Source organism: Giraffa tippelskirchi, chromosome 14, assembly GCF_054371585.1.
Source record: "Giraffa tippelskirchi isolate mGirTip1 chromosome 14, T2T-mGirTip1v1.2.pri, whole genome shotgun sequence".
NCBI classification, from domain to species: domain Eukaryota; kingdom Metazoa; phylum Chordata; class Mammalia; order Artiodactyla; family Giraffidae; genus Giraffa; species Giraffa tippelskirchi.
Window position 1 is genome coordinate 39013314 of NC_137288.1, and position 25041 is coordinate 39038354.

Here is a 25041-nt window from a genome sequence, read left to right on the forward strand (position 1 = left end):
TTTCAATTTTTCACCATTGAGGATAATGTTTGCTATGGGTTTATCATATATGGCTTTTATTATGTTGAGGTATGTTCCTTCTATGCCTGCTTTCTGAAGGTTTTTTTTTTATCATAAATGGATGTTGAATTTTGTCAAAGGCTTTCTCTGCCTCTATTGAGATAATCATATGGTTTTTATCTTTCAATTTGTTAATGTGGTGTATCACATTGATTGATTTGCGAATATTAAAGAAGCAAGTTAAGTTTAATCAATTTATGGTTTAATCAATTAAATGGTTTCAGATTATACACTTTACAAGTTGTAAGAGGACTTAATCTATTTAGTCCAGCAGTTCTGCTTTAATGCTGTCTTTGTTCTGTAATTTTGTTACCAGTTATTAGGTACCTACTTATGCTTGAACATTCTCGATTATTAAGGATCTCCACATCTCCATTGGTAGCTTACTCCATGTCTGGAGAGCTCTGATCCCCAGAAGGTCTTATTTATACTGTGTCTAAATTATTCTCTCTGTAACGCATGTCTTGGACCAGGTTTTATATCTAATGCTTTACAGAACAGGTATAATGTTTTGAAAAGGCTTTTATGTCCTTTGACACTTACCTTGTCTAGAATAAATATTTCTAATTCCTTTAACAACAATTAAATTATGCAATCTAGCAGCGCATATTGTTCTCACTCTTTCTCTTTTGAATATAAGCCTGGGTGTAGTTGATCTTTTTAAAAGGTGATATTGAGGATGTGATATAGTATTACCTCAAACAGCAGGAATAAACATATTCTTTGTTCTATATATTGTACTGTTGGTTGCACTACTACGTTCTAGGATCCATGTTATGAGGGCAGAAAAGGGTCTTTTGGGAAAGACCTTTGGTTTTGTTTTCCTAACCCAGAACAAGAAAGAATATTGTCTTGTAGTGTAAAGCACTTACTGTGTGAGCTAATGTTAAATGTCATTCTGAGAATTATACAGAAGAGAAAACTTAGTTACATTAAGAAACCTACATAAAGTGACAGAGCTTGGATGTAGTAGAGACAGAATCTGAGTCTATGTTTCTTTGACTCAAACTTGTTGTTTTTTATTGGCTAAGTCATGTCTGACTCTGTGACACCGTGAACTGCATGCCAGGCTTCCCTGTCCTTCACTGTCTCCTGGAGTTGACTCAAACTCATGTCCATTGAGTCAGTGATGCCATTCAACCATCTCATCCTCTGTCGCCTCCTTCTACTGCTTGGTCATATTTTTCCCAGCTGAATTATAGTTGTTTCAATAATACATTTAATCCTAATAGTCACTGTTATTCTTTCAACTTTGTGACTTTTTTCCCTTGGTCATTTTAACATAGAGCATCTTTAGTTCCATCTTCACATTACATTTTCTAGGGAGTTGTTAGCATCTTAGTGCAGGTAAGGGATATTATGGAATATTTTTGGACAAATTTTTTCAATTGATGAAATGAGAAGATAACCTGTGGTTGAGGAGAATTCATAAGTCTTCATTAATCATTGTTTCATCTCACCAGATTTCTAATTTTGGAGAGTTTAAGCCACTAAGGCAATATCTAGGTTGAGCCTTAAAAATTACATAAAGAAACTCTAGGGCTTATAGCAAGTGACTCTAGATCAAACAATTGCACCTCCTCCAGGGCAGCAGCTGTTTTCTAAATTTCTATCCATTTCTCATTGCCAGCAGATGCTCTAACTCTCAGCATGACCATAGCAAAGCATGCAATTTGTGAGAGTGTTCATTAGCAGCCAATAAACAGATATCAATCCTTTTTCTCTCTTGGCGATATGTTTTCTGGGCTTTTAATAAAAGAGTCAAAAAGAGTCTCACATGCATTTTGCAGATTCTAAGATTCAGAAAATTTTTTTGACTTCTTATTGGACTAGTATTAGTATGCTTCCCAGGTGGTGCTAGTGGTAAAGAACCCACCTGCCAATCCAGGAGATGTAAAAGACGGAGAAGCCTGGTGGGGTATGGTCCGCAGGGTTGCAAAGAGTCGGACATGACTGAAGCAACAAAGCACAGCACATTAATATCTCAACTTGATAATACTCAGATGTGGAGATGTGGAGAAAAGTTTAAACCAGAAATTTTGCTCTTCAGTTTTGATTTTGTTTAATGTTTACCCAGTGATTATTTAATAAGCAGAAAAAGAATCAAAGAAAAATTGTTCTAACGTAGAGAACAAATGTGATTGCCAAGGGGGAGGAGGAGAGGAGGAAGGATGGACTGGGAGTTTGAGGTTAGTAGATGCAAACTATTACATATAGAATGGATAAGCAACAAGGTCTTACTGTATAAAACAGAATAATATTCAACATTCTGAGATAAACCATTATGGAAAAGAATATAAAAAACCATGTATATGTATAACTGAATCACTTTGCTGTATAGCAGAAATTAATACAACACTATAAATCAGTTCTACTTCAATAAAAAAGAAAAATGCTTTAGTTTTACAGTACAGTAAAATAGTGTTTTCTAGATTTAGTTTGATTTGCTGTATAAAAATCAGCTGTAATTAAAGAATTGGCTCAAAAGATTTCACAGGTTGGCGAATTAATTAAGCAGAATTATAGTGGGGTGGTTAGAAATATGGACTCAAACCAGACTACAAGGCTTCAAACTCGAGCACAAATGAGTTGGCCATGGGAAAACCAATTTATCTCCTCTTCTCCATTTTCCTGCTTTGTAAAATGGGGATGATGATAATAATAGTACCAATTAGCACATATATTTTTCCTGGGTGTGTGTATGCTAAGTCGCTTCAGTTGCGTCTGACTGTTTGCCACCCTATGGAACATAGCCTGCCAGGCTCCTCTGTCCATGTGATTCTCCATGCAAGAATACTAGAGTGGGTTGCCATGCCCTCTTCCAGGGGATCTTTCCAATACAGGGATCAAATGTGTGTCTCTTACATCTCCTGCATTGGCAGGTGAGTTTTTTACTGCTAGCACCGCCTCCTCTACATTTTCACTGTGGTAATTTCTTTGGATAAACTACAGGTGATACCAAAGTATAATTCTTAAACTGTCAACAATAAAATTTTCATGCAAATAGATGATGAGAAGGGGTAAAAATTTTACTCAACAAAGAAGGAATTGCCAAAAAGCCAAAGCAGATTTCTAAGAAGAAATGAGAACCTGTGTGGATTTTGATAGAAGAAAAAGCTGAAATAAATATTGCCCAGTTGCATGCCTTACAGGACAATTCAAACATGCATTTGAAATATGGTTTCTGTCAGAGATAAAATCACTGCACTATCTCAGTTTCAAGTCAACATCTAATTTTGTAAGAGCCCTTGTCAGTGGAAAATATTAATAGTGAGTTGAACATTCTCCATCAGTCAGATGACCCTTAAGTTCTTCTTCTAAACAAGGCCAGAATTCTGTCCGGTTTTTGTATTATCTTCAGGTTCAGAATATTTTTCTCTTAGTAAGAAAGAGCTATAGAAATATTTTAGGAATTGGATTCCACAACTTTCAGGCCTCTTTTGCTAAAAGCTTAGTGAAAAATCACCTCTCTCTTTAACGAAGGATGAAAGTCAATATTGGCTAAATGGGAGCACAGAATTTATGCACCACTGTTCATATGGACAAAAGTTCAATTGTTATTTGAAATACCAAATGTATTTTACACTGATGTTGATATACTTGTCCTTTTTTTTTTTTGAAAGCCGCTGAATTATGAAGAAAACCATCAAGTGGTCCTGGAAATTGGAGTGACCAATGAAGCTCCATTTACTAGAGATGTTGCACTCAGGATGACAACCATGAACAGAGCTGTGGTCACAGTTCATGTGACGGATCAGGATGAAGGGCCTGAATGCAGCCCTGAAGTCCAGCATATACGGATTAAAGAAAACTCTGCAGTGGGTTCAAAGATCAATGGCTATAAGGCATATGACCCTGAAACTAAAAGTGCCAGTGGTTTAAGGTACAAAGAAATCTATAACCACATACTTACAATGTATTTGTAATAATTGAGACACTAATATATCTTAATACATTTTATAGTGCTAAAACCACTTTTATTTTTTATTAACAGGTACAAAATATTGCATGATCCTAAAGAGTGGATCACCATTAATGAAGGTTCAGGCGCAGTAGAGACTTCCAAAACCTTGGACAGGGAGGTTATAACTTCCAGAAATGAGCTGTATAATATTACAGTCCTGGCAATAGATCAAGGTAAAACACGAGTTTTCATCTGGGATGTTATAGAAGAGTTAGAGAATAAACTGCAGTTATTTCTGGGCAGAATTTACTCTTGTGCTGTGTGTGTGTGTGTGTGTGTGTGTGTGTGCGCGCTCTGTCTTATCCTACTCTTGGGACCCTATGGATTGTAGTTCACCAGGCTCCTCTATCCATGGGATTCTCCAGGCAAGAATAATGGAGGGGGTAGCCATTTCCTTCTCCTTCTCAACCCAGGTATCACACCCAGATCTCTCACATTGCAGGCAGATTCTTTACCATCAGAGCTACCAAGTATACAGAGTTCTTAGAAATTAAAGATCGTTTTTATTTATCTTAACCATAAAACAAGGTGAAACTGCTTCGTGACATGAAACCATGCCTTCTTTATCTTTATATCCCTAGCATGGCAACATCTTACAAGCTTACAGATCTCTGTGTCAGAGGGCAGAGATGAAACTCAAGTCTAGTACTAGATGAAATGGTCTCACCAGACTCTTCTAGATCTCTTTATGTCTTTTTAAATTAAGTCATTAAATAACTCAGCTGACTATAGAGTCAAAATGATTTTTTCTTTACATTCTGTTCCTTAAGGAAACCCAGAGTTTCTCAACTCTGGCTAACTATGAAAATAATTGGTGATGTTTAAAAGTAATTTCAAGGTGTAGACACTATCTTAGACCAACTGAATTAGAATCCCTGGTCTGGGAACCTGGACATCATATGTTTTTAAAAAATCTGCCTAGGTGGTTAAAATGTGTACCAGGATTAGAAAAGCTTTTCTATGGTCACTTTACTCTTTCTAACATCTGTACCAAAAGGAACCCAAGGAACTAGAGAGTTTGAAATTCAGACATTTATTTTTACTTTTTGGTAAGAATTCTGGTAAAAGGTTTATGAGCAGTTATATCTGATACTATCAACAGCACAGTAGTCATTTTAGATGCCCTACAGGTTTCATTTATCCATCTACCTTCTTATTTGCCATTTTCCCTAATTATCAGCTTATTTATTTAAAAAAAACCCAGGAGCTTCCTTGGCGGCTCAGTGGTAAAAAGAAAAAAAAATCTGCCTGCCAATGCAGGGGACTGGTCTGGGAAGATCCCACATGCTGTGGGACAACTAAGTCTGTGCGCCATAGCTACTGAGCCCACATACCCCAGAGTCCATGCTCTGCAGCCAGAGAAACCACTGCAATGAGAAGCCTGCACACTGCAATTAGAGAGTAGCCCTGGCTTGTCACAACTAGAGAAAGCCCACGTGCAAGCAATGAAGACCTGGCACAGCCATAAATAAATAAATAAAATTAAAAAAATTAAAAAGCCCATTCATATTTAGAATCTAGCTGATTTTTTTTTCTTAAAAAACTGTGAACTACACTCAACTTTTCTTCTTTCTTCCTAGATGGTAGATCATGTACTGGAACCCTTGCAGTTAGCATTGAAGATGTGAATGATAATCCACCAGAAATACTTCAAGATTATCTAGTCATCTGCAAAGCAAACATGGACTATGTTGACATTTCTGCTATTGATCGTGATGATTCCATCAACGGTGCTCCATTTTACTTCAGCTTGGCAAACACTTCTCCAGAAATCAACAGACTATGGACCATCACCAGAGTTAATGGTATTTTATGAAAAATAATGATTTGTATGCTCAGAAATAACTGAGGATGGATTAACTGCTTTATTCACATGAAGCATAATGTAAAATGGTCTAGTAGTTTTCCCCACTTTCTTCAATTTAAGTCTGAATTTGGCAATAATGAGTTCATGATCTGAACCACAGTCAGCTCCTGCTCTTGTTTTTGCTGACTGTATAGAACTTCTCCATCTTTGGCTGCAAAGAATATAATCAGTCTGATTTCGGTGTTGGCCATCTGGTGATGTCCATGTGTAGAGTCTTCTCTTGTGTTGTTGGAAGAGGGTGTTTGCTATGACCAGTGCATTCTCTTGGCAAAACTCTGTTAGCCTTTGCCCTGCTTCATTCTGTACTCCAAGTGCAAATTTGCCTGTTACTCCAGGTGTTTCTTGACTTCCTACTTTTGCATTCCAGTCCCCTATAATGAAAAGGACATCATTTTTGTATGCTAGTTCTAAAAGGTCTTGTAGGTCTTCATAGTACCGTTCAACTTCAGCTTCTTCAGCATTACTGGTCGGGGTATAGACTTGGATTACTGTGGTATTGAATGGTTTGCCTTGGAAATGAACAGAGATCATTCTGTCGTTTGTGAGATTACATCCAAGTACTGCATTTCGAACTCTTTTGTTGACTATGACGGCTACTCCATTTCTTCTACGGGATTCCTGCCCACAGTAGTAGATATAATGGCCATCTGAGTTAAATTCACCCATTCCAGTCCATTTTAGTTTGCTGATTCCTAGAATGTCGACATTCACTGTTGCCATCTCCTGTTTGACCACTTCCAATTTGCCTTGATTCATGGACCTAACTCCAGGTTCCTATGCAATATTGCTCTTTACAGCATCGGACCTTGCTTCTATCACCAGTCACATCCACAGCTGGGTGTTGTTTTTGCTTTGGCTCCATCCCTTCCTTCTTTCTGGAGTTATTTCTCCACTGATCTCCAGTAGCATATTGGGCACCTACTGACCTAAGGAGTTCATCTTTCAGTGTGTTATCTTTTTGCCTTTTCATACTGTTCATGGGGTTCTCAGGCAAGAATACTGAAGTGGTTTGACATTCCCTTCTCCAGTGCTGCGCTCAATATGTCAGCAAATATGAAAAACTCAGCAGTGCTCACAGGACTGGAAAAGGTCAGTTTTCATTCCAATCCCAAAGAAAGGCAATGCCAAAGAATGCTCAAACTACTACACAATTGCACTTGTCTCACACGCTAGCAAAGTAATGCTCAAAATTCTCCAAGCCAGGCTTCAGTAATACATGAACCATGAAATTCCAGATGTTCAAGCTGGTTTTAGAAAAGGCAGAGGAACCAGAGTTCAAATTGTCAACATCCTCTGGATCATCGAAAAACCAAGAGAGTTCCAGAAAAACATCTATTTCTGCTTTATTGACTATGCCAAAGCCTTTGACTGTGGATCACAATAAACTGGAAAATTCTGAAAGAGATGGGAATACCAGACCACCTGACCTGCCTCTTGAGAAACCTGTATGCAGGTCAGGAAGCAACAGTTAGAACTGGACATTGAACAAGAGACTGGTTCCAAACAGGAAAAGGAGTACGTCAAGGCTGTATATTGTCACTGTGCTTATTTAACTTATATGCAGAGTACATCATGAGAAACGCTGGGCTGGAAGAAGCACAAGCTGGAATCAAGATTGCCAGGAGAAATATCAATAACCTCAGATATGCAGATGACACCACTGTTACGGCAGAAATGGAAGAAGAACTAAACAGCTTCTTGATGAAAGTGAAAGAGGAGAGTGAAAAAGTTGGCTTAAAGCTCAACATTCAGAAAACTAAAATCATGGCATCTGGTCCCATCACTTCATGGCAAATAGATGGGGAGACAGTAGAAACAGTGGCTGACTTTATTTTTCTGGGCTCCAAAATCACTGCAGATTGTGACTGCCACCATGAAATTAAAAGACACTTACTCCTTGGAAGGAAAGTTATGACCAACCTAGACAGCATATTAAAAAGCAGAGACATTACTTTGCCAACAAAGGTCCATCTAGTCAAGGCTATGGTTTGTCCAGTGGTCATGTATGGTTGTGAGAGTTGGACTATAAAGAAAGCTGAGTGCCGAAGAATTGATGCTTTTGAACTGTGGTGTTGGAGAAGACTCTTGAGAGTCCCTTGACTGCAAGGAGATCCAGCCAGTCCATCCTAAAGGAGATCAGTTCTGGGTGTTCATTGGAAGGACTGATGTTGAAGCTGAAATCCCAACATTTTGGCCACCTGATGTGAAGAGCTGACTCATTTGAAAAGACCCTGATGCTGGGAAAGATTGAGGGGAGGAGGAGAAGGGTACAACAGAGGATGAGATGGTTGGTTGGCATCACCGACTCAATGGATATGAGTTTGGGTAAACTCTGGGTGTTGGTGATGGACAGGGAGGCCTGGTGTGCTGCGGTTCATGGGGTCGCAAAGAGTTGGACATGACTGAGTGACTGACCTGAACTGAGAATGTAAAATAGGTTCTCATGAACAGATTTTAGAAGGCTCACTTTAACTTTTGCAAATATTGTATGGGGCCTGTGTTATATATTGTATTAATACATAAAATGAAAAAAACTCATAATTTTTATGAAGGCAAAATTTGCGTTTACAACAAAGGCAAAAATCCTTGTTAAACTATGGGGCAACTTATTCTTAAAACAAATTGCTTTTGCTGTGTTTTTGAAGTAACTACACTAAGATGAAGAAAAAAACAGAAGATGAGCGCCTTAAATTTTAGTATAAGCAAACTCTGGAAATGAGAGATCTGGGCATAAGTACTCTGTGATGTTCTGGAAGGAAACATAGAAGTCTATGGACAGAGGCCAGCCCTTGAAGCCTGAAGCACAACCTCGTACAATAGTGGTTTCTAGAGGCTGCAGTGTTCTATGTTACAGCCATAGGTCACTGCTGTTTTGTTACTATGCTATGCTCTTTCATGCAGCTTGATGGTTGCATATGCTGTTCCTTCTGCTTAGAATACCTCCTTCCCACTTCTCTGTTGTTGTTGATTAGTTGCTGAGTCTTGTCTGATTCTTTTGTGACCCCATGGATTGCAGCTCGCCAGGGATCCTCTGTCCATGGAATTTCCCAAGCAAGAATACTGGAGTGGGTTGCCATTTCCTTCTCCAGGGGATCCTCCCAAGAACAAAGGATTGAACCTGTGTCTCCTGCTTTGTCAGGCGATTCTTTACCACTGAGCCACCAGGGAAGCCCTCCCACTTCTTAGCTTGGTATTAATTCATAATATTTATGGAGCACCTACTATCCACCTATTGTGTCTACATATAATCTGCATGTTATATTATTATCTGTTTACCTTTCTGGTCTAATACATGACTTCCTCAGAACATTCATAACCCATCTATGTATTTCCAGCACCTAGTCCAGTGCTTAGTAGATACTAACTGCTTAATAAATGTTTGTTTAATCAATAAGCAATAAACAAATATGCATAAAAGAAAGAAAATACCAGGACAATAAGTAAGTGTTGGTGTTGTTAGAGTTTAGAAGGTTTTAGTAGGAATGCCAAGAGACTTGGGAGGAGGAAGGATGGAATGTGGTGGTGAATGGCCTTCTGTACCAGCCTAGGAGACTGATCTTTGTATGGCTGGTGATAGCAGGTACGCATTGAGAGTGTGCATGCAAGGCAATGCTGTATTGGATTTATGTCTTTAAAGAAGTGACAGGGATAACAATTAGGAGGGTAATCTGAAGAGGACAGAGCTGAATGGCAAGGAAAGTCAGAGGCTGCTGCACTAATATGAATGAATGAGACCTGGATATGGCTCAGCTTGTGGTCTTGAAGGACGAGAGGGATTTGAAGGGTTTTACTTACGGCACAATATAATCCTGCAAAAGTTCCAAATAACCCTTAATGGTAATTCACATTCCTCTGGGGAGCTTTGGGTCTGAGGTACAGCCAGGAATCTTTGAAGTTCTTAATAGCGCTACCAGTGCATTTAAGAAATGCTTAAACATTACAGATCATTTCCAGGAGGTACATTGCGGTATTTTGTCATTTCATTTACTGCAAAACCCAAAAGATTGCGTTGCCATTGAAAGTGTATGGAGCTTTTGGTCAGTTGATAATATGGATCATTGGAATAAGGTAACAAGATCATGGGGGAAATATCACAGTTGGTAGAAATTTGGTTGTTAGGATATAACTATATCCGTGTTGATGTGAGCCTTATACCTAGCCTAGGGGATGTTATTAGCTTTCTGGTATTGAGATTACTTCCAGAGGGAAGGCGTTATTAACCAAGGGTCTGTTGTGTTTTGAAAAATTGTCTTATACCCAAAGACAGTGGACAGGTACCAGGAGGTAAATGAATAGAGAATATGAACATAGGACATCTGTTATGTGTAACTATTGGTGTTAATTCTTTATGAGTACTGTAACCTGCTACTTTAGAGAAATGCTTGGAGTGTATGTCAAGAGCCAATCTAGCGTCATTAACTTTTTGATAAGGGAAGAGATAAAGGGATGTTAAATATTGCTGAAATGCTACTGCGTCATTGCAATGCCAAGTTATTTCTTTAAGCCTCTCTTCTAAAAAGTTACAGTGGACAACATCTATACGGTGATATTAGTGCTTGAAAAGGTTGAAGATCGTCATTTTTTTTAATCCATTTTCACGTGGCAGGTGGTTCCCCAAGAATGATATCTTTAAAAAATAGAGGTGGTAGAACAAATTTTAAAGGAGGAATCCATTTTCATTAAAAATATAATTCCTTTATTTTCTTTCAGATACAGCTGCCCGTCTTGCGTATCAGAAAAATGCCCAATTTCAAGAATATTTCATTCCTGTTGCTGTAAAAGACAGAGCAGGGCTATCTGCAACAAAAACCTTGAGAGTGAACCTCTGTGATTGTACTCACCCCGTTCAATGCCGGGCTGCTGCACGGAGTGCGGACGTGATACTTGGCAAATGGGCAATCCTTGCCATACTTCTGGGCATAGCACTACTTTTCTGTAAGTCCCTTTACTTACCTGATGTTAACATAGAAAATAAATATGAGTGTGAGAAAAGGTCTTTAAAAAGAAATCTTGTCCAACCATCCGTCAGACATGAGTCCCCTTTACAAATTCTTTTTGCGTTATATTCTGAGTTCTGATTGCCTCTTTTCTGTGAGAGGTAGCAAGATCCTTTTTGAGATCAGAGACTTCATACTGGGACAGAACCGTTGAAAATTCCTTAGATTGTGCCAAAGCCGTCATTGTGTAGCTTTTATTTCTTGGTCCTCATTACTACCCCTTTTAAGGTCAAATCAAACAATCTAAAAACTTCTGCCACATGCAAGTCCACCAAAAGCCACTTGCATTTTACATCATTTTGTTTCAGTTACAGATTTGTGGGAGATGTTCAAGTCACAGCAGTATTTCTTCTTAGGTGTACCCTGCCAGGTTTATTAAATTCTATTAACTTCCTTCTCACCATGTAGTTCCCAATGGTGCCATGTTTTTTCTTGTCTTTTCATTTCCATCTGATCCTTCAGCCTATTTTAGCTGTTGTTCCTTTATTCTGTAATAGGACTAGTGGTTAAGAGTAAGACTCTGGAACCAGACTGTCTGGTTTTGGACCATGGCTGTATTATTTTTAAGCCATGTTACAAGTTACTTTTTACTGTGCTTCAGTTTCCTCCTCTGTAAAGGGGATGATTGTAGTAGGTTATTTTCTTATTCATTTTTTAAAAAGTTTTATTTCTCTATTTATTTATGGCTGTGCTGGGTATTCGTTGCTGCATGCCTGGGGGGTTTTGTCTAGTTGCAGTGAGCGGGGGCTGCTCTCTAGTTCAGTGCCCAGGTTTCTCATTGCGTGTATTCTCCTGTTGTGGAGCATGGGCTCTAGGGCATGGGCTTCAGGAGTTGTGACATGTGGGCTCAGCAGCTGTCACTCACGGGCTCTAGAACATGGGCTCAGTAATTGTGGCTCATGGGCTTAGCTGTCCCACAGCATGTGGGATCTTCCTGGACCAGGGTTTGAACCCATGTCTCCTGCATTGGCAGGTGGATTCTTTACCACTGAGCCACCAGGAAAGCCCTATAATATCTATTTTATGGGGTGACACTGAAGATTCATTGAATTAATGCATATGAAGAGCTTAAAGCAGTGCATGGTACATTTTCAGTGTTCATTGTTTTTCATCAACTCAAAAAAAAATGTTAATATATGTTGGAAAAGAGAAAGTGAAAGGCACTCAGTTGTGTCTGACTCTTTGCGACCCCATATACAGTCCATGGAATTCTCCCGGCCAGAATACTGGAGTGGGTAGCCTTTCTCTTCTCCTTACTAGCTGAGCCACAAGGGAAGTCCAAGAATACTGGAGTGGGTAGCCTATCCCTTCTCCAGGGGATCTTCCTGGCCTGGGGTCTCCTGCATTGCAGGTGGATTCTTTACCAAGTGAACTATCAGGGAAGCCCAAAATATGTTGAGCACCTACTGTATACTGGAAGTGTCTAGGTGCTTGGGTTTCATCAATGAACAAAGCAGATGAAAGTTAACAAACCAAAACAAAGTCTTCCTTGTGACAGTAAAGTGATAAATAAATTAAACACCCTGGAGGGAAAAATAGAGCCAAATAATTAGAGTCTATAGTGTGGTAGAGTGTGTATGGGTGAGGGCGGGGGATGGATGTTAGTGATGGTCATTTTCAATAGATGGTTGGGCCAGCATATGTGAGAAGGTTATCCTTGATGATTTTTGAAAGAGGTGAAAGAGTCAGCCAAGAGCTTTGGGTCAGAGGGTAAGTTCAGTTCAGAGGCCCTAAGGTGAGAGAATGCTTGGAGAAATCAAGGAAGGCAAGGAGCTTGAAGTGGCTTGAGGGTAGGGGATAAGGGAAGAGGAGTAAGAACTGGAGCCAGAAAAGGGGCCACTAGGTAACTGGGGCTGGTCCACTTTCCATTTCCTCCTCCAGGGGATCTTCCAGACCCAGGGATTAAACCTGGGGCTCCTACATGGCAGGTGGATTCTTTTCCATCTAAGCCACCAGGGGAAGCCCCTGTAAAGGGCCAGATAGTATATATTTTAAACTTTGCAGGCTGTATAGTTTCAGTTGTAACCAATCACATCTGCTCTTGTAGCAAGAGAACAGCCATGAAAAATATTTAAACCACTGGCATGACTGTGTTCCATTAGAACTTGATTTATGGACATTAAAATTTGAATTTCATATAGTGTTCACATGTAATAAACTATTATTCTTTTGAATTTTTTTCAGTCATTTAAAAATATAAAAACCACAGCTCACAAGTGATACACCTCATGGTGGGCTGGATTCAGGGTTGTAGGTTGGCAGTCCTTGGTATGAGGGCTTACTGAACCTTGTAAAGAATTGTTGTTGCTGCTGCTGTTAGTTTTATTATCACATATTCCAGCTTCATACAATTATGAGGTAGGATGAGAAGTCTGAATAGGCAAATTATAAAGTAAGTTTAATTAAGATAACTGGGGAGATAACTCTATTCTGGGGCTGGCGGCGGTGGGGGGAGAAGTCTGTTTTGTTCTATTTTCACATTGGCAAACCATTCGTTTGTGAGTCAGTAAATCTCTTTAAAGTCTTTGTCTAAATAAATGTCATTAATTTTTAAAAATTCATGATTTGAAATACTTAAATGGTGGGTGGAATTCAAACTCTTAAAGAGGGCTGTAATAAAAATATAAATATAATTACTTTAAATTTTAAAAGTAAGCTAAATCATGGCCTATTACTTTAGGAAGGCGAAGGTCATCTGTGGGACACCATGTTCAGTGTCTTATTTTCTTCTTATGTATCTTAGGTAATAAGAAAGAAAAGATGAGTATTTTATTCCATGCATGTTAAACTTGTTTTTTGTTTTTGTTTTTAACTCAGCTATATTGCTAACTTTAGTATGTGGAGTTGTTAGTGCCAGAAATAAAAAAGGTTTTCCTGAAGATCTGGCTCAGCAAAATCTAATTATATCAAACACAGAAGCACCTGGAGATGATAAGGTGGTAAGTGATTTTTTTAAAAAGTGGATATTTATCTCTGAGTATTTTCCATAATTTCTTTAACTCATCCTTATGAAGTTACTTCAAAATTTAGGAGTTAATTTATATTCTTAATTTAGTCAGATTTTGTAGGCATAAATATTTTATCTGCCAATATTCAAACACTTATGTAGTGGCATTTATTAAACATCATATACCAGATATATTGTTTTAGTTATCTCTTTTCCACTCTCTCGTGTTATGATTTACTACTACCTCTCTGATGTTGTGAATTTACTATAAGTGCAATCTGTTTGACTGCTCTTACAATGTGTTTTTTCAGATATTATTTGTTTATCTCACTCTCTGACCATGTATAATAGGAAAAACTTGCTGAGAATTCTCAAGATAAACTAAGAAATATTGGCACTGTGCTTCTCTTTTTGGGGAAATATATAAAAGAGTTCTTATAAGGCATATTCTCCCCTCAAAAAGATTTCACTTTATGAAAAATTGAATCTACTCTTGTGGGAAAACTAAATAGGAACATGACAGTAAACAGCACCAGTTTGTTAGGATACAGGTGGAGTTCAAAGATACTGATGCTGTGTAAGTATATTCATGATGTCTGGATCAAACAGAAAGGCCTGGTGGAAGATTCACAGATTAGTCTGTAACTTAAAGAATAGGAAGGGGTTGAAATGAAGAGATGAATAACAGTCTAATGACTGAAAAAAGGAGATGGCAAAGTTTAGGGATTATTCAACAAATAGTACATAAATTGATTTAAAATGGAAGAAATGACATTCTGGAATAGAGATTTGACACTTGAATTAGGTTCTGGAGGAAGAAGATGTAATGAGAAAGCAGTGGGAGATGAGACTTTTATATGCCGCACAAAGGTTTTGGACTTATTCTCTTGATAAGGGAGAGCTGCTGCTGCTAAGTCGCTTCAGTCGTGTCCGACTCTGTGCGACCCTATAGACGGCAGCCTACCAGGCTCCGCCATCCCTAGGATTCTCCAGGCAAGAATACTGGAGTGGGTTGCCATTTCCTTCTCCAGTGCATGAAAGGGAAAAGTTAAAGTGAAGTCTCTCAGTCGTGTCCGACTCTTAGCGACCCCATGGACTATAGCCTACCAGGCTCCTCCATCCACGGGATTTTCCAGGCAAGAGTACTGGAGTGGGGTGCCATTGCCTTCTCCGAAGGGAGAGCTAGTCACGGCTTTTCTGCATGAATGTGGCATAATGTAAGTAATGTGATGCTGAACTGGTACACTGACCAACAAGATCCGAAAGACATAGGACTGGGGAGGATAAATAATTGGGATCTTTTGGTAGTTTCAGCATGAGCTAGATAACTCTTCTAGAATAATGATTATGGGAAAATTAAAATATGGATGAATAAGAAACATTTTAAATGTATAAATAAGATTGTTTACCACCAACCATGGGGCAGTAGTAAAGAATCCGCCTGCCAAAGCAGGAGATGCAGGAGATCTGGGTTTGATCCCTGGGTCAGGAAGATCCCTAGAGGAGGAAATGGCAATCCACTCCAGTATTCTTGCCTGGAAAATCCCATGGACAGAGGAGCCTGGCAAGCTAGAGTCGATGGGGTTGCAGTCGCTGTTGTGTTTGACTCTTGTGACCCCATGGACTTTACAGTCCTTGGAATTCTCCAGATCAGGATATTGGAGTGGATAGCCTTTCCCTTCTCCAGGGGATCTTCCCAATCCAGGGATCGAACCCAGGTCTCCCACATTGCAGGCAGATTCTTTACCAGCAGAGCTACCTGGGAAGCCCAGAGAGTATGAGTTAAGGACTAGGGACTAAATCCATTTTATGAATGGAGAAATAATTACAGGGTTCCTCATGCAGCCATGTCAAACATAGATGATTTTGTCTGATGGTGGAAGGAACTGAAAGAAAAACAGTTGATAAGAAATATCTATAGTCACCCTAAGATGTAGAAAAGGCCTGATATAAAGTCACTGCCCATGGCTTGTAGCTTCTGTCACACTGACTCTACTTTTTATTTTGTTATTTAAAAGTAAACAATCTTGAGTGCTCAGTCATGTCCGACTCTTTGTGACCCTATCAACTCTAGCCTGCCATGCTATTCTGTCCATGGGATTTTCCAGGCAAGAATACTGGAGTGGGTTGCCATGCCCTCCTCTAGGGATCTTCCTGACCCTGGGATCAAACCCACATCTCCTGCATCTCATGCATTAGCAGACGGGTTCTTTTACCACTGCACCATGGTTGGTGGTAAACAATCTTATTTATACATTTAAAATATTTCTTAACCCTATTTTACTCATAGTAACTTCTTATTTTATGTCTAGGAATGGAATGACTGAGTTGTACTCACTGTTTTTTTCTTTGCTATTTGATGCTGGAGTCAGTGGAATTGATCAGCCACTTCACTATAACATACTCACAACTATTTACCTGTTCTCTGTTACTAGCACTTCTCAAAAGGACTTGAAATTATTAATTTTATACCAGTATATAATTTTAGGCATATTTTTACAAAATGCAACAATATTTCACAGTTTATATGTAAACTTATTTTAATGCAATGAGTAAAGGTGGTAACTGTAGATCTGAGTTTAAGTCAAAGGCATTCACATGGGGTTACGAGTTGGGTAAAATATCAAAACTGGAAAAGTAAATCTGAAAATCCTTGATGTGGTGAAGGAGTTGTTGATGCCCCGTGAGGATAAACTTGAGGGAGGTCCTTGGAGGTGGGTAGGAAGGAACCGAGATTAGATAGAATATGAAATGGCACTGTGAGTTCAGGTTTGATTTTAGTTTATTTTCAATTCCCCTTTCATTAGCTTCAAAATATGATCTCTGAACATATACTTATAATGACTAAATCATGCCATCAAGGGATTTGATAATAAGATTTTTTTTTTTGGTAATAGAATTTTACTGTAGCAACAACCTAAGCGAAAAATGTAGGGTAGCAGTGCCACCAAATGGCTACTTTTCAGTTCTCTTTACTTGTATTTTTTTCCTAAGGCAGTGAAATAGTATATATGACTTTTATGGATCTATTTCAGATTCAGTAAATCATCTGAACTTGAAAATTTTTGTTTTGATAGAGACTCTGCCTATTAAATATAAAAAATAAATTGGTAAGAAGATGACATAATGGTACCTATTTATACTGGGGATGTTGTCATGAAAGTGATGGTTTACATGCAAAGTGATACAGCAGGGTTATCATTTGCTGTAACTCAAATCCTTCCCTGTGGCCTGGAGAGCTGATGTGCAGTTCCACCATTAAGTTAATGTTTAGTTAAATCTTCTCCATTTTCAAACATTCTCTTGACTCTGTCTTCCCCTATATCCCTCCGTATTTCTTTTTCTTTGAAACTGATTTTTTTGAGAGAAAGATTTTTACTCAATTTCTCTAAGACTGTAATCCTGTTCACTCAGCACTCTGTGGAAATTTTCCTGACAAGGATCACCACTGGCCACTTTTTTACTTGACTCTCATGGGTGCTTACTTTATTTGAGCCAGTTCTTACCCTACTTGGATTTTTTCTGCACCATTGACCTTACCCTAATTCTCTCTTAGCTTCAGAGTCACGGCTTTTTGGTTCTACATTATCTCGGTGGCTATTCCAGATCAATTCTGTCACAGCTCTAATTCCTTTATCCACCCCTTAAAACATGATTTTTCTTGTCATTCTATTCTTAGCTTGTTTTCTTTCAGTCTGCAGTTTTCTCTGGATGAGATCATTTATTCCCATGGTTTCAGCTCCCCGCTACATGGAAGTGACTCCCAGACTCTTCAGCTCAGGTCTCTCACTTGAGCTGCAGACCACATTCTCATATACTCATCTTGGATATCTCCAGGTTTCTCAAGTTTACCATGTCCAAAATTGACTTGCTCACCCTCCTCTCACCCACAAGTGCATCCTTCGTGTCTGTGAATTACGCCATCTATCTAGTTGCACAAGCAGGACTGACCCTTCCCTGTGCTGCCTCATCCATCTGACCACCAGTAAGCTCTCTATGGAGTCCACCCTCTTTTAATCATCACTGTTTCCACTTTGGTTTAGATCCTTGTCGTTTTTCACCTAGAATTGTTTGTGACTTCTCTGACATCCATGACACTAAACTTGTCTCCTTTTTATTGTCTTTCACATTGTTATCTAATATTATTTAGAAAAAATATGCCTCTTGGGACTTCCCTGGTGGTCTAGTGGCTAAGACTCCACACTCCCAATGCAGGGAGCCCAGGTTTGATCCCTGGTTAGGTAACTAGATCCTGCATGCCGCAAGGAGTTCACATGCTGCAACTAAAGTTCCTGCACGCCAAAACGAAGATTCCTCTTTCTGAAACTAAGACCTGGTGCTGCAAAAACAAAAAAATTCCTCTGTCTGTTATTAAAACCCTACTTTGAGTCCCCATAGTCTTCAAGTTCTGACAAAATGTGGTCCACTGGAGAAAGGAATGGTAAACCACTTGAGTATTTTTGCCTTGAGAACCCCATGAACAGTATGAAAAGGCAAAAAGATAAGACACTGAAAGATGAACTCCCCAGGTCAGTAGGTGCCCAATATGCTACTGGGGATCAGTGGAGAGCTAACTCCAGAAAGAATGAAGAGATGGAGCCAAAGCAAAAACAACACCCAGTTGTGGATGTGACTGGTGTTGGAAGTAAAGTCCGAAGCTGTAAAGAGAAATATTACATTGTAACCTGGAATATCAGGTCCATAAATCAAGGCAAATTGGAAGTGGTCAAAAAGGAGATGGCAACAGTGAACATCAACATTTTAGGAATCAGTGAACTAAAATGGACTGGAATGGGTGAATTTAACTCAGATGACCATTATATCTACTACTGTGGGCAAGAATGCCTTAAAAGAAATGGAGTAGTCATCATAGTCAGCAAAACTGTCCAAAATGCAGTACTTGGATGTAATCTCAAAAACGACAGAATGATCTCTGTTCGTTTCCAAGGCAAACCATTCAATATCATAGTAGTTCAAGTCTATGCCCTGACCAATAATGCTGAAGAAGCTGAAGTTGAATGGTTCTATGAAGACCTACAAGACCTTTTAGAACTAGCACACAAAAAAGATGTCCTTTTCATTATAGGGGACTGGAATGCAAAAGTAGGAAGTCAAGAAATATCTGGAGTAATGGGCAAATTTGGCCTTGGAGTACAGAATGAAGCAGGGCAAAGGCTAATAGAGTTTTGCCAAGAGAACGCACTGGTCATAGCAAACACCCTCTTCCAACAACACAAGAGAAGACTACACATGGACATCACCAGATGGTCAACATTGAAATCAGATTGATTATATTGTTTGCAGCCAAAGATGGAGAAGCTCTATACATTCAGCAAAAACAAGACTGGGAGCTGACTGTGGCTCAGATCATGAACTCCTTATTGCCAAATTCAGACTGAAATTGAAGAAAGTAGGGAAAACCACTAGACCATTCAGGTATGATCTAAATCAAATTCCTTAAAACTATACAGTGGAAGTGACAAATAGATTCAAGGGATTAGATCTGACAGAATGCCTGAAGAACTATGGATGGAGGTTCATGACATTGTACAGAAGGCAGTGATCAAGACCATACCCAAGAAAAAGAAATGCAAAAATGCAAAATGATTGTCTGAGGAGGCTTTACAAACAGCTCTGAAAAGAAGAGACGTGAAAGGCAAAGGAGAAAAGGAAAGATATTCCCATTTGAATGCAGAGTTCCAAAGAATAGCAAGGAGAGATAAGAAAGCCTTCCTCAGCGATCAGTGCAAAGAAATAGAGGAAAACAACAGAATGGGAAAGATTAGAGATCTCTTCAGGAAAATTAGAAATATCAAGGGAACTTTATATGCAAAGATGGGTACAATAAAGGACAGAAATGGTATAGACCTAACAGAAGCAGAAGATATTAAGAAGATGTGGCAAGAATACACAGAATAACTAGACAAAAAAGATCTTCATGACCCAGATAATCACGATGGTGTGATCACTCACCTAGAGCCAGACATCCTGGAATGTGAAGTCAAGTGGGCCTTAGAAAGCATCACTACGAACAAAGCTAGTGAAGGTGATGGAATTCCAGTTGAGCTATTTCAAATCCTCAAAGATGATGCTGTGAAAGTGCTGCACTCGATATGCCAGCAAATTTGGAAAACTCAGCAGTGGCCACAGGACTGGAAGAGGTCAGTCTTCATTCCAATCCCAAAGAAAGGCAATGCCAAAGAATGCTCAAACTACTGCACAATTGCACTCATCTCACATGCTAGTAAAGTAATGCTCAAAATTCTCCAAGCCAGGCTTCAGCAATACGTGAACCGTGAACTTCTAGATGTTCAAGCTGGTTTTAGAAAAGGCAGAGGAACCAGAGATCAAATTGCCAACATCCGCTGGATCATTGAAAAAGCAAGAGAGTTCCAGAAACACATCTATTTCTGCTTTATTGACTATGCCAAAGCCTTTTACTGTGTGATCACAACAAACTGTGGAAAATTCTGAAAGAGATGGGAATACCAGACCACCTGACCTGCCTCCTGAGAAATCTGTATGCAGGTCAGGAAGCAACAGTTAGAACTGGACATGGAACAAGAGACTGGTTCCAAATAGGAAAAGGAGTACGTCAAGGCTGTATATTGTCACCCTGCTTATTTAACTTATATGCAGAGTACATCATGAGAAATGCTGGACTGGATGAAGCACAAGCTAGAATCAAGATTCCTGGAGAAATATCAATAACCTCAGATATGCAGATGATACCACCCTAATGGCAGAAAGAGAAGAAGAACTAAAGAGCCTCTTGATGAAAGTGAAATAGGAGAGTGACGATTTGGTTTAAAACTCAACATTCAGAAAACTAAGATCATGGCATCTGGTCCCATCACTTCATGGCAAATAGATGGGGAAACATTGGAAACAGTGAGAGACTTTATTTTTTGGGGCTCCAAAATCACTGCAGATGGTGACTCAGCCATGAAATTAAAAGACATTTGCTCCGTGGAAGAAAAGTTATGAACAACCTAGACAGTGTATTAAAAAGCAGAGACATTACTTTGCCAACAAAGGTCCATCTAATCAAAGCTATGGTTTTTCCAGTAGTCATGTATGGATGTGAGAGTTGGATTATAAGGAAAGTTGAGTGCTGAAGAATTGATGCTTTTGAGCTGTGGTGTTGGAGAAGACTCTTGAGAGTCCTTTGGACTGCAAGGAGATCAAACTAGTCAATCCTAAAGGAAATCAGTCCTGGGTGTTCATTGGAAGGACTGATGCTGAAGCTGAAACTCCAATACTTTGGCCACCTGATGCAAAAATCTAACTCATTGGAAAAGACCCTGATGCTGGGAGAGATTGAAGGCAGGAGGAGAAGGGTCCAACAGAGGATAAGATGGTTGGATGGCATCACCAACTCAATGGACATGAGTTTGAGCAAAGTCCAGGAGTTGGTGATGGACAGGGAGGCCTGCCGTGCTGCAGTCCATGGGGTCACAAAAAGTCGGACACAACTGAGTGACTGAATTGAACTGAACTGAACTGATAGTCTTCAAGATTTTCTAAAAAATTTTAGCATAGCCTTTTATAACCTCCCCAGCTTCTTCTCTCTCTCTGAACCATCTGTGGTAGCCATTCTCAACAGGCTGAAATTGATAACCCTCGAGGAACTCTATGTGCATTTGCATCTAGATCTTCTTGCAGATAATGTATTCTTCTCCCATTTCAAGGAGGAGTCCCTCAGCTTGGCGTTTCCCCAGTGTGTCCCACTTACTTTCTCTGAGTTTGAATTTTCATACTCGTTCTCTGTGTCCCTCTAGAATTCTGTGTTCACCTATGTGGTGGTGTAGTCACTAAGTCATGTCCAACTCTTGCAACCCCATGGGCTGTAGCCCACAAGGCTCCTCTGTCCATGGGATTTCCCAGGCAGGAATACTGTAGTGGGTTGCCATTTCCTTCTCCAAGGACTCTTCTCGGCCAAGGGATTGAACCTTGGTCCTCTGCATTGTAGGCGGTCTCTTGATTGCATGCAGATTTTTTACCAACTGAGCCATCAGGGAAGCCCTCTGATGTGTTCACCTATACATCATAGTAATCATATTCCTAGAGTAATTGTCTGGTTTTCTGCCTCATTGGAGTAAGAGCTCACTGGGGCCTCTCAGGGACCATGTCTCTATTTTTGCATCCCTAGACTGGGCACACAATTGGAAAATGATGAATGTCTGTTGAATGAATGAATGAATAAAAAATTCAGGAGTAAACGAGCTCTCTCCTTTGCCCTCTTGTGACTTTACTTCGAATCCATTTCCAACTGATATGAATTGTCTTCTTTTATTTTATTTCAGTGTTCTGCCAATGGGTTTATGACCCGGACAGTCAACAACGCTAACCAGGGCTTTTGTGGTACTATGGGATCTGGAGTCAAAAATGGAGGGCAGGAAACCATTGAAATGGTAAAAGGAGGACACCAGACCTTGGAATCATGCCGCGGGGCTGGGCATCATCACACCCTGGACTCCTGCAGAGAAGGCACTGTTGAGATGGACAACTCCAGATACACTTACTCCGAGTGGCAAAATTTCACTCAACCCCGTCTTGGTGAAGTGAGTTTCCCTGAGCATTCTGTCTCTACAATATAAATGTCCAGTGGAGAACTTTAGGAAATTGAGATTAACAACTATTTTCAGAAACTTCTTTTTCATATTCTCCAATGTATCCTTTCTTTCTCACTCTTTGGCTATTTTTGCCCCTGCTCTTTGATTTTGTTACATTACTTAAGTTAAAAGATTTTATTTCATCTGTTACATTTCTCTTAATTTCTAAAATCTCATGAAAATTGGAGGAGTCTACTCTTCCTCACTAAAGTTACATTTCATTTTTAGGTGTGTGTTTATCTCATAAACTCTTAATATAGAAAAATAGAGGGAAAAATCTCATTCTTCACAATTACAAAAATCACCAAGTCAAATCTGCTTTTCTCTGTGAAAGCAAAGCATCTGTACAGAACTCTAGAATGAACATGAAATAATATGATCTGTATGAACTATTTTTTTTCATGTAAAGTCACCATGCAAATTAGCAAGGCTCCTCTGTCCACAGGATTTCCCAGGCAAGAATATTGGAGTGGGTTGCCATTCCCTTCTCCAGGGGCTCTTCCCGACCCAGGGATCGAACCCTGGTCTCTTACATTGCAGGCAGATTCTTTACCATCTGACCTACCAGTGAAGCCTATCATGAACTATTTTTCATGTAAAAGCACCATGCAAATGTATAATGGTTGCTAGTCAGAGGAAAGCAAGGATGTAAAATATGTGGAGTTCAGTTAGGGATTTTCAGTCATGGCAGCACCTCAGAATTCACTGGGGAGCTTTTAAACAATACTCATGCTGTGCTTCACCTCGAATGATTCTGATTTAATTGATTTGGCTTTTCTTTCTTTTTTTAAGCTCCCCTAGGATTCAAATGTGCAACCTGAATAGAGAGCCACTGGATTAAATATTCTTTCTGGTACTGAGTTAGGCCCGTTTCTGTTTCTAGACAGCCAGTAGCCATATAAAATCAGGTGGATTGAGGAGGAGCAAAGCTTAAGAAGCACTCTTAGGGGTGTTCTCCAGTGTATATGTCCAGTAATGGGGTGTGATGCTAAAATGGTCCTGAAGAGACACACTTGCTAACATAAGCCAAGGAAGTATTCGCTGGGTTTGAGGAGGGATAGATACACAGGTGAGAAAGGGAGGGAGTTTAGGAGTCTGACAAGTTCACAGACAGGTCAGTGACAGGCAGCCAGGGTAAACATGGCTGATCACTTGGTCTCTATTCTGGCCCAGTTTTCACAGTGTAGGTTATCTTGATTATATTTAAATTTCACTGAAAATTTGTGCATCTTTCTATCTGGCTGTGTTTTGGCTGTCTTGGAAACTTGATTCTGAATACAGTGTGGTAATCCTTACCCACACTATTTCGACATATAATAGCAATTTTAGTTGATGTTGATTGAACATGTACTATGTGCTGGCTGTTTAATAAGAGTATTTTTCATGCATTATTATTTTGTCATTTAATTATGATCCAGTCAGATAGTAATTGTCTGTATTCTTGTTTTAGAAATCAGGAAATTGAGGCTTAAAGATGTTCAGTAACTTCCTCAAATTCGTATAGTTAGTTGACAAACTAAGCTATGACTCCAAATCAGGACTGTTTAACTATCCAAGCTCAAATTCCAAATAACTATGCATATTATCACTATTTCGTGGTGATATAAAATTTAGGGATAAGAATTTAATCTTATATTTTAAAGATTTAAAATCTATTAAATTAAACCTTAATTTAATGATAATTTAATTGTACTTAAAATTAAATGAAATATTAATTCATTTAAAAATATTACATTTAGTAATTTAAATGTGCTTAAATATAATGTGTATACACTTTTTTTATTTGTATGGGTTGCCAGAAATGTAGCATGTACTGACTTTGTGGTATGGCTGTGATATGGACCAACCATGTGCATTTTTTGTATGTAGGAATCCATTAGAGGACACACTGGTTAAAAATTAAACATAAAAGGTAAATAAAAATAAATTTTATGTTTATCGGTTTCAGTGTGTTTAAAACAATAATACAATCCTCTTTTTTGTTTGTTTTACAGAAATTGCATCTATGTAATCAGGATGAAGAGCACATGCCATCACAAGATTACGTCCTTACGTACAACTATGAAGGAAGAGGGTCTCCAGCCGGTTCTGTGGGTTGCTGCAGTGAAAAGCAGGAAGAAGACGGCCTTGACTTCTTAAATAATTTGGAAGCTAAATTTACTGCCTTAGCAGAAACATGCGCAAAGAGATAATGTTACAGTGCTACAATTAGACGTGTCTTTGTCAGCCATCGTCTTTCTAACAGAGATACTATAAAATTCAATTTATTACTACATATCTAGCAATATATAGATATTATGAATATGCATGAATTTTTCTAAATTTTTAAAATTATGCTATCTACCGATCTGTACTTTCAAGCAATTTGCTATTCATTTTTTTAGGAAGTTAAAAATGTTAGAACAGATTTCCCCTCTTTTATTACTGAGTAAATAGTCAACCAGGAAATCTCATGCTATAGCATTGGATTTAAGGTCTATAAAGGACCATCTCTCATTTACAAATATGTTTTCAGTAAATGCATTGGCTAAATATTAGTCCAACAATAGAAACTTGTACTTGATTGAATATAGTAGAACAGCTTTCTGGAC

At 39.0% G+C, this 25041-nt stretch overlaps 1 protein-coding gene across 2 annotated transcripts in view; it reads left to right on the forward strand.

Moving 5' to 3' along the window:
- LOC145533831 (desmocollin-3) overlaps positions 1–24658 on the forward strand; it is a 51008-nt gene extending 26350 nt beyond the window's left edge. Inside the window, exons 10-17 of one of the 2 annotated variants that reach the window (XM_081561169.1) lie at positions 3684–3943; positions 4055–4197; positions 5605–5829; positions 10602–10826; positions 13706–13827; positions 22142–22399; positions 24320–24362; positions 24445–24525. In XM_081561169.1, the coding sequence (XP_081417295.1) occupies positions 3684–3943; positions 4055–4197; positions 5605–5829; positions 10602–10826; positions 13706–13827; positions 22142–22399; positions 24320–24346 (1260 nt within the window). In that variant the 3' untranslated portion in view covers positions 24347–24362; positions 24445–24525. Of the gene's footprint in view, positions 1–3683; positions 3944–4054; positions 4198–5604; positions 5830–10601; positions 10827–13705; positions 13828–22141; positions 22400–24319; positions 24363–24444 lie in introns of both variants that reach the window. The other variant, XM_081561168.1, reaches the window with a different exon arrangement.
- Positions 24659–25041: the final 383 nt, after the last annotated feature.